The sequence below is a fragment of the Parasteatoda tepidariorum genome, chromosome 9, assembly GCF_982258835.1.
Source record: "Parasteatoda tepidariorum strain Cologne lab strain chromosome 9, Ptep-v5.0, whole genome shotgun sequence".
NCBI lineage: Eukaryota > Metazoa > Arthropoda > Arachnida > Araneae > Theridiidae > Parasteatoda > Parasteatoda tepidariorum.
Genome location: NC_141763.1, coordinates 28,547,408 through 28,558,462, shown reverse-complemented (window position 1 = coordinate 28,558,462; position 11,055 = coordinate 28,547,408). Strand labels below are relative to the sequence as shown.

Sequence of the window (11,055 nt, the reverse complement as noted above, 5' to 3'; positions counted from 1 at the left end):
AAAAACTTTTTTTTTAAAAAATTAAATCTTTTTAGTAAATACTAAGTCATTAAAATAAATTCGAATTCAAATAAATGACATGTAATGTTAAACCTATTAAATGTGTTATAGTATAATTCGTGATATAAATCAAAAATCGTCAAATAAATTCGTAATATATAAATTCGTGAAAAAAAGCGCTTTCGACAAAATACTAAAATAGAGATCTATCGGCAAAGACTACTCACTTCTGCCTAGCTTAATAGTATGAGATTGCCGCAGCTGTTGCTCTCTGGTTATTTCAGTTTCCGTTTTTAAAAGCGCTATATGTTGAGCCACCTCAGTTAGATTTGGCATGTGACATTTTTAGCGGCAATAATTGGTCGATTCGCCGTGTAAGAGAAATAGTAACGTAAACAAAACAAAGCAAACGTTGCCACCGGCGGAAAAGAAATACAGCCAAAATTTGGGAGCCACGTAAGAGAATTATATATATTAGATTACCAATAAAGTTTGGTCAAATAATTAATCAAAATGCCTTACAATTTTAATTTTGATTAAATATGCCTAATTCCTTAATAAAAAAAGACTTATTAAGAAATATGATAGTCTTTTGTATTGTTTAATAATATTAATAAAGTTAATAATATTAATGAAGTCAATAATATTAATAAAGTTAATAATATTAAAAAAAGTTAAATTTCATATTATGTGGAGCTTTTTTTGCTCTAATATATTTAACCAAAGCAAATATATTGCAATGAATCGATGAACTTTATACAATTTATTAAATCTGTAATTGTTGACTCACCAATAGATATGATGATAGATAAAAAAGAAATTGAACTTAAAAAGTTATTGTTTTAAATTATATCAAAAGTAAAAATTACCAAAAAACAAACAAACTCGGTCGTTATTATTAACCACAAATTCTTATTAATAACAGCCAGATTTATTATTTTAAAAGTAACATATACACGAAATATTTATCGCTGTCCGTTTAATAAGTGATGAGTTAAGTATTTCGCTACTGGAATGATGGGGGTTCCCCGTTTCAGATAACAACGAACGAGAGAAAAAACGAACGAGGATTTCAGTTGGGCGTCGCGACGGATTCAAGGCTTTGATATGATGCGAGCGGATGGCTGAAATATTCTTTTCTTTTCTCTCATGTTATCTACGATTAAACAGTCTCTTGTGTGAAATAAGAATTGCACGTGATGTTTCTTAATTGAGTGTGAGCTAAATAAAAGGACCTTCACTTTCAGCTACAGAAAGTTTGAGGAAATAACTGAAATCGTAGGTGAGTTTTACGTATTGAAAATTATTTTAAAAAATAATTAGTTTTAAAAAATAGAATAATGTAGTTTTTTTTTCTTTTAATTAAAATCCTTTTGAACAACTTTTTTTACTATATTGTTTTCAGTGTTATTTGTTACTTTTTTTTATTTTACTTATATATATATATAAAAAGGGGGGGATTAATAAGTAAAAAAAAAAAAAAGTTTAAGTTAAGTTTTTTAAACAAAATTTCATCCTTTTTTTTTTTTTAAACTATTTGTTATTTTTTTACTTATTATTCCCCCCCCCCTTTTTTTTTCTTCATATGTCTATAATTTTTCTTTGTTTTATTCTTCATTTTAAACTTATCTAATGAGTTCTGTTTACTCGCAGCTTAAGCGCAATAAATGGAGTTTATTGTTTTTCTTAACTTTCTTCGTGTTTTCTTGCATATATATATATATATATATCAGGGGGCTGTCTAGACATTTTGTGAAAGGTCCTGTTTTTGTAAAATTGCGAAAAAAATTACTTGTAATTTGTGAATATAAAATAAGCGCTAAGTCACATTTTTTCAACCAGGGTCCTGTTTTGTGAATTTGTGCAAATAGGGTCTTGTTATTGAAAAAACCTTTTCAAGGAAATTTTTTTAAATTGTAAATGGATACAATATTATGTTCAACACTGTAAAATTATAATAAAAAAAAATTTTATTTTCAAAAATATACAGCTATTGCTGCTACTAAATTAGAGATGCAACATACGAATATTTGTTATTTAGCCTATACTGCACAACACAGAATATTCATTTCGGACGAATAATGGGAACAAAATCACTCAAATTTTTAGTAACTTCAATTGACATATTTTAAATAACACAACTTAGTTATGTATCAATTCTAATCTGTTACACATTAAGTGAACTTAAACAATTCTTAAATTTATAATAGTTTTTTTAAGAAAATGATATCAGTTAATTTTTATTTGCATAATATTTTATCAATTAATTTTATGAATAATATATTGCCCAATTATTTATTTACAAAAAAATATCATTTGATATCAATAAGAATGCACACACGATGTTTGTAGATGTAGAAATATTTTCTTAGAATACTACATTTGGAATTTAGAATTTTTTTTTTTACTTCGAAGAGGTTAAGGTACATAATATAAATGAAATAAGATCAAACTTAGCCTTAGAATTAAAGCAGAAAAACATGACTAACAAAATATTAATGCATAGTGAAATATACGTCGATTGCCAGTAGATTTGAAAATATCTATAATAATCTCTCTCTCTGTGTGTGTGTGTGACGTTCCTTCTTTATTGTAGCTTATTACATTTAAAAGAGAAAATTTTTGATATTCTTTCTCATGCAAACGAAAACAAAATGGCATCTCTTTTTTTTTAGAGAAGAAACATCCAAAACGCATCGGAAAAAATATTTGTAAATAAACAGGAAAAAAAATATGTATCTTCTTTTATTAGAGTTGAACCTTATGCCTGAGAAATAGTTAATATAACTAAATTTAATGATGTATAATATTAAAGGCCTATTTATACTTTACATTCCATAGTTTCAAATATCATATTACTTTAAACATTAAAATAAGCAAAAAGTATACATAAGCGTCATAATTTTATATAATTTAATTTTGTAAAAAAAGTTTTTTGACAACAATTTTTATCAAAAAATTTTAAGTTTCAATGAAAATCATTATTTAGAAACTAAAAAACTTAAAATAAAGAATGCGTACGAAACAAAACAAAAAAAAAACAATTCTAAGAATTCCTCTCATCAAAATAAAAAACTTTCAAGTTTTTTTTAAATTATTATTCATAATCGGAAGTAGAAAACAATTCTATAGAAAATTATCATCAAGTAATCCTGGATATCATCTTTTGGATTCCTTGTTGCCTTGTTTACTCATTTTTGACGCCATTTGTTAGTGCTACGAAAATGCGTCTTTCGTATATGCCAAAAATAGAACAAGATGCAGTTTTATTTTTTCAGGAGCGAAACATTTTACCAAAAAAACGAAAATGTACCAATTCCCATGACATGAAACTAAATCTTGGTCAACGTACGTTTTGGAAATGTTATTTCATTTGGAATCTTTATTTATTAGAGTTCATATGGCGACAGCATCAGGTGTAAGAAAATAGAGATTGTTTTGAATCTATGTTAAATTCTATACCGGCCCATTTTCCGCCGAAATCCGATAGACAACTTTGATTCTAAATAAAGTGTTTCATTTTATGATATGTCGCAAAAATTTTAGGTGTAGATTGGCAGCACTTAAAAGCCGCCAAATCTGTAGCGGCGGTGGAGTTAATACTTAAGTACCGAATTTTTATTCCATACTTTTCTGAATCATATTACTTCAAACATTAGAATATGCAAGAAGTATACATAAACTCATAATGATATACCATTTATTCAAATAAAATATTTTGATATCAATTTTTATCAAAAAATTATAAACTAAGAAACGTAAAATAAAGAATTCTTAGGATAAAAAAAACAATTTTAAAAATTCCTCGCATTGAAATAAAAACTCTCATATTCTTCTTTTTCTTTATTCTTATAGTTCTAAATCACACGTAAGAAACCATTCTGTAGAGAACTATCATCAAATGAGAAAAAAAATTTAAAAGCAAATTTTTTATTATAAAATTCATAACACTCATCTGCTTAATAAATCCGCAGAATTCCAAATGAAATGTTCTTAGTTTGAAAATTTTATTTTCAAATAATATATACATAGATTATCCCATCATTACTTTTAGATAACTTACCACACAGTAAAATTTTATAATTGTATGATCCCGATATGAATTTAAATATGTAACTTGAAAACAGAATAGCTGAATTCTAGTTGAAATTATTCTTCCAAAACCAAAAAATACTTACCAAGAAAACGATAGAAATGTATTAATAATCAGCACAAATGATACTATTTCAAGTAATTCGGATGATTTTTTATTGTTGTTTTCCGAATTATATAGATATAGAAATGTATACTATTTCATTTAAAGAAGAAAAATATTGTATAATTATTGCAGTTCTGTACGTTCTGAATTCTCATTTATTCATTGGAATGACGAAAGCAATGTTGACTTCACTTTAATTTATAATGAATTGAAGACGGAAAAAATTATTTTACCGTAATACACATATACACAGCAAGCGATCATAAAATCGGAAGCTATGTTGTTGGTAATAGAAAGGTAAAAATTATTCAGAAATTGTTCTTCAAATGTTTGGCGTGTTCTGGTTAGTTTTTTCAAGTTCTTCTGCCTTTTCCTTAGGGAAATTTTGCTTCGTATTTGATGCAAATAAAATGGCGTTCGTCTTTGCAAATTGTTATGATAGAACTAATGGCCGATATTTTCAGGCTCCGGCTAGAGGGCGTACTCAAGCGTTGCGATCGCGAATAGCAGTAAAGGAAAATAATTTTTAATTAGAGATACACAAATACTTATAGAAAAACAATACTTTTATAACTTTTATTAATTTTATGCTGATGGCAACTAAAACAGTATGGAAATGAATTAGGAAAAACTGGATCCTACCACGTGATTTTCCGACCAATAAAAATGCTCGGACAACAATAGATAACTGTCACGTTGTCATTAGACATACTCAAAACAAAATAAAAATCGCAACAAGCTATAACTGGTAAGTTTAGTTGTAACATTTCAGCAGGCAGCATTATTGAAAATATTACCTTTTCACACGCATGCATTCTCAATTTTGATTGGCTGTTTTGTGCGTTACTAACCGTAAGTCTTCTGTGATTAGCTATGTGATATGATTTTTTCTAATTAAAATAAAAGTAGAAAATATATAATCTAATTTTTATTTTCTAATTTTCCTTGATTGTTTTATTTTGCATTTTTTGTTTTAATTGACAATTTTTCTTAATAAGTTCTATTTCCTTTCAATTTTTTTGATACTCCTCACACTATTATATTGATATATTTTGTTTTGTCTATTTTAATACATTATTAGAAAGCACTATTTTTTGGGATATAATTACGTGAGCTGATGACGAGATTTTATCTTTACCTTTTTTTATTTTCTAATAATTTTTTCAAATTTGTGAATATTTTTTAAAAACATTTTTTAATATTCTGTTCTTCTCCTTTAAAAAATCTTTACATCTTTTTCACCTTTTCTCTATATTTTTAACTTTTAATTAATTTTGAAATTATTAGATTAAAAAAGACAAGTATAAGCTAGTAATTAGAAGGAAAAAATATAATACGAAGCTAAAAATGTGTCGAATAACCTGAGTTAAGGTGTTTATATATATATATATATATATATATATATATATATATATATATAAATATATATATATATATATATATATATATATATATATATATATATATATATATATATATATATATATATATATATATATATATATATATATATATATATATATATACGGTGCTGCATGACGCAATTTTTTTATTCTTTTCTGAAGCAAAAGATAATTCACTGTATATAAAACGGAATGTAAACATTAATACTCTTAATATTTCTCGGAATATTTAATTTAATGTTTGTTCATTTACTAAATGTGTTACATAATTAAATATATAGGTATGAAATTAGATAAATATTTAATAAAATTTATCTAGTAAATACCCTGATGAGTGATGCCCTAATAATTAACCCTCGTTATTATCACAGAAAGCTTAACCTGGAAATATTTTTTAAAAAAAATTGAAAGTGGTGAAGAATATATAACAATCTTTGATTAGTCAATATATTCATTACAACCATTATATGGTATTATATTTGAAAAAAAATTATATCTGTTTAAGAACTGAAAACTACCAAGTCTATAAAAGTCAAATCGGTATCTTATAAAAAGGAAATTTTTACTAACGTTAATATGAATTTACTTTCAAGTGGCTTCATTAAGTGAGTTTAGTTGCTGCGGTAAAATCGTTCAGTTTACTGTCACCGTTAAAGTTTTGCATCTTTCACCAAATTTTGGTGCAGTCAGTTGTTCTATAGAAGTATTTCTCGATCATACTTCACAATTCATGGTGCAACTGAAATAAAATGATCTTGCATTTAAGTAAACTTTGGAATATAATGAGAAAATTTGCATCAAATACTAGTTAAAAATTTACTGAGTTTTTTTTTTCAGTGTAAGATGGTCGCCAAAAGTAGCCAGCTGAAGATACCTAAATTTTATCTAATTGATCTTTCTTTTTTACAGATATGTTTCAGTCGCCCAAAGGAAAAGAAAACAGTAGCAGAATAAGGAAATCATTTTGATATACATTCTCCACTAAAACTATTAACTGTCTTTTTCATATTGAATCAAGATAGAATAGAAGAAATAGCTGATAGAAGAAATAGCTGATCCATACAAGATGTCTCTATATCCAGAACTTGAGGATTTGTCAACTTGGATGACCAGTCAACAAACCGTACATGAAAAGCTACCTGATAAAGTATGGAGATTGCCCACGCCAGGGGACAAAGGTATTTTTCATGCCATAATGATATCCTACCTTATATCTTCTACCGAACAGGAAATTCCTGAACGATTTAAATATCGTCTAACTGTTTTGCTAGGTGAAAACTTTTTAACGAAAAGCATACAAAACAGTTTAAAGAATAACATTTTGCATTACAATCCATTTAGAAACTCAGATCAAGCTATTTTTCCTAAGCGCGTGGAGAAAAGATTTAAAGAAAATCTTAACTCTTATTTCGTGAAAAGGAACAAAAACAGTGAGAACTCCAATATTTCCGCGATTCTGACTGCTGCTTCGTCCATGCTGAAGTGCTCCATTTTTCTGTTCAAGACAAACGAAAACCATTCAAAAGGCTTGGAAATCTATCAAGCTGGAACAGTCACGCCATCTTCGAGCAAACTTTATATTTTTTATGACACTCACAAAGAAATGGGGAATAAACTGAAAAACACAATTGGTTATGGCGTTACGAAGAATGAAGCTTATCCGTTCAGGAAAGATGCTCTTAAGCACATTTTAAAATTAATAAAGTTTGACAACTTGATAGACAGCTTTGCAAAAGAAATTTTCTTGGAAGACAAATTTTTAATAACTATTTTGCGGTGTTCCGATACTCACGTATTAAATAAGGTTTTCAATTACCCACTTATAAGTACGGCGTTAGATCAATCTGGGTTTAAAATAAATCCATTAATAACGGACGAGAACGGGCTGTCAGCATTTTTTTATGCTATTAATAAAACAGACTTTTCACTTATATTACGGCTTTACGATTATGCTGTTGACAATTTCGGCCTCTCAGAAGACAGTAGCAGAAAGCCGGAAGCGGCCATTTTAAATGTTGTGGAACGCATACGAAATTTGTTGGAAAATGATAAACTGATAACATTGAATTTTTCATTGTTTAAGAATAGAAACAGCGTTATACATGCTTATTCGCAATTTATATACTTTATTGAGTATCAAATAGACTTCATAAAGAAAATTATTGAAATAAAAGATAGTAATTCGTATGATAAAGAAAACAAATACATCAAATATAGAAAACAAGTGATAATTGCTCTGATTGATACTTACAAAAATTATTTTTACTTAAATATGCAGAGGGATTCGCCTCAAGACAAGTTTCATAATTATCGTGAATATAATGATTATTATACTTTAGTGGACAGCTTCTTCTCTTATGTATTCTTTGAACATTTTCTGTCGCTAAGATATTATTTTAACGATAACATAGAGGAAATTTGCACTGATACTGTTGCCTCTTTATTTTTGTTGATTCAAAGCAAAATGTCTTTCAATAGAGCTAAAGGCTCAAATTTATACAGAGAGGATCATTTTCAGTGTTATATAGAACTTTATTATCGTGAGAATTTTTTACCAAAAGCCGAAAAGTTAAAGGCAGAATTAGAGAAGATTGGAAACGAAACTGCAGCTGGGCCGAAAGACGTCACGGCTGTAGTTAAATCCTTTTTGATTGATCATCCTGAAATATCGAATATAATGATAGCAGGAAGAGTTAGGCATTACTTAACAATCGTTTTAAGTATGAAAAATAGTAAAACATTTAAAAGAATGTTAGTGATGGAACGTGCCTTGCAAGTTCTTGGTGAACTAATACAAAACGAAGGTGTAACAAACTGCCCCATTAAGCATTATTTGTGTTCTTGTTTGGAAGATGGGGCTGAATCCAAAATCATGTTTTTTCGAAACTGCTTATCACATTATAAAACTAACTACATTCAGGGACAATTATATATCGAAAATAATGAGGGTATTTTTGAAAAACTTCACGCTGAGTTTAAAGGTTTGAGTGAGATGTTTGATCGAATTGACCATTTGTGCAAAATACCAGACATAATGATCTCGAAAGCAATTAATGAAGCAAAATTATATTTCAAAGATGCTGCACCTTTCTTGGAAACTCATAAGACTCAATTTTATCAAACACAACAAGAGAAATATCTTAAATATGAAGTTAGCTTTTCATTGTTAACAAAAAATATGCTGAATTACATTTTGAGAAATATGGAAAAAATGAAAACTTCTAAATTAATTGACGACATGAAAATCAAAGTAGTGAAAAACATCGTAGAAGCTTTTATTTATTTGCTAGATTTCGTTATAAATTGTAACGAAAATGATGAGGTGGAAAATTTAAAACATGACATGGAATCATTCAAGAATATTAATTTAAAAATGAAAGAATCTTATACTTTTCTACAATGCGAAACAGCAATTTTGCCATTATTAGAAAAGTGCTTGGATACTGTATCGAGACTACCAGTTTTTAAAAACAATCGAGATCCTCTATTGTTTAGTTCCTCCTTCCTCATGAAAGAATTACATGAAAAATATCAGAAGTATGACGTTTTTAATCCTAGAGAAAGGAATATTATACGGAAGGAAATGGAAGCTTATTTAGAAAAATCGAAAGAAGCAAAAGACTTTTGCTTAAAAAATCTAGACACTGAAGATGTAAACGTGTTGAAAAAGAAACTCTCAATAATCGTCGCAACGAAAGAAAGCAAACGTAACATAGAAAATTTCATAGATAATAATTCTATAAAAAGAGCTAAGAAGTGTCTTGAAAAAATTGATGACTTGACAATAGATGGTATATTCAATCCTGGACAAACCACAAACACAATTTTGTCTATGACAACTGAAGCTCAAAGATTTTTGCTCTTGCAATTAAAGTTTAGAGGAAAATTTAGATTAAGAAAAAAAATACGCCATCTCATGAATCAAAAAATTTCCTTTTTATTAAACAGAATTGATAAGTTGGAGAGAATACTTATAAAAGAAGACAAACTTATTAAGTTTTTGTGGAGACTTAGAAAGAATGAAAACATAAAGGCGCATGTTAAAAGTTTGATAGGCCAACGTTATTTGCATAAATCTGAAATACGTGCTGCTGTGGAAATGCTTATTATGGACTGTATGGGTGTTTTTGGCGATAAGGAAAAAGATAAGGAGCTATGGGTAAAGGCCAAGGATTTATTTACAGACATTAATCTACGAGATATTTTAGCCCATGGTAATCCACTCGTTCAAAGAGTATCAAATATTTTAGATCCAAGTGATGTTGTTTCTGCTTTAATGGATCATGTGACTGAACTGATGAATGACAAAAATACCTTAATTGATCTATCGATTTTATGGTTCATGCAAAAAGAGACTAACCTGAGTGATTTTATTGAATTCATCAAATGCGGAGATCACGAAATTTCAGAAAATTGTAGTAAAAGAGACTTGAAAGTGCAAAAACTGAGAAAACAAATCACGAATTCAGAGCGGTGGGAGAAGTATGTGAAATTGTTGCCCTTGAGTAATAAGTCTTGAACAATGATTCAGTTGGGCATCGTACAGTTTTCAAATTAAATATTGAACAGTGTAATAATTGTTTTAAAAATATGATTTATAATCATATAACTTATTCTCAAAGTTTATTTTTAAAAAATGAATGTTTTGAGTGACACCAATATATTATTGTTTTTTGTAAAAAGATATGCTTTTACTCTAGATTAATTAACGAAATTACTGCCTGCATTTGTGATGTAAATTTAATTTCGTCATAATTACTCGCTTGCAATAAATATATTTTTGTTGATATGCTTTCGCTAGAGATTAATTAACGAAATTACTTCTTTCATTTGTGATGTTAATTTGAATTCATTCGATAATTCATTACTACTTGCTGGCAGTAAATATAATTTTGTAATTGAAAAAGCAAGCTTAAGATTTAAAGTTTAATGCATCGAAAATTATATTATTTTATTCAAGTCATTTATGCAATAATATACAGAAACATAAATAATAACCATCATAATTCAATACAACACAATAAAAATAAGAAACCAACACAGTAAAAATAAATTGTATGTGTAACTTCAGGATTCGTAGGTCCATGTCAGTGACTACAGAATTGGGTTTATATGTTATTGTAAAAGCCAAAGGTCTAGTAAATCCTAGGTTTTATCGGTAGAACCTAGGATTTACTAAAGTGACTTGGTATGGGTCTGAAGTGCGTTTCAATTATCATTCCATTCCAAGCCTCTGCGGTAAAACCTAGGAATTACCAACACCTTCCGATAAAAGTCCAAAACCAAGGATTATTTCGCATTCTCTGATATATTGGGTTAAAATTAATTAATTAATTGGGTTGAGTCAGAGGAATATCACGGTGAGCTAATTCGACACTACTAAGGCAAAAGGTCAACATTAGGAATACCGGAGGCAATAGCATTTAACCTTAAAAAAAATTAGTGTTGGGCATA

The 11,055-nt window shown here is 28.1% G+C and overlaps 1 protein-coding gene across 1 annotated transcript; it reads left to right on the top strand.

The window, feature by feature from the left end:
• The first annotated feature begins 1,050 nt into the window (after positions 1-1,050).
• Positions 1,051-10,388, top strand: LOC147803444 (uncharacterized). Its single transcript, XM_087151150.1, has 2 exons — positions 1,051-1,282; positions 6,511-10,388. The coding sequence occupies exon 2, from the start codon at positions 6,668-6,670 to the stop codon at positions 10,118-10,120; it is 3,453 nt and encodes a 1,150-aa protein (XP_087007276.1). The 5' UTR covers positions 1,051-1,282; positions 6,511-6,667; the 3' UTR covers positions 10,121-10,388.
• The last annotated feature ends 667 nt before the right edge of the window (positions 10,389-11,055 follow it).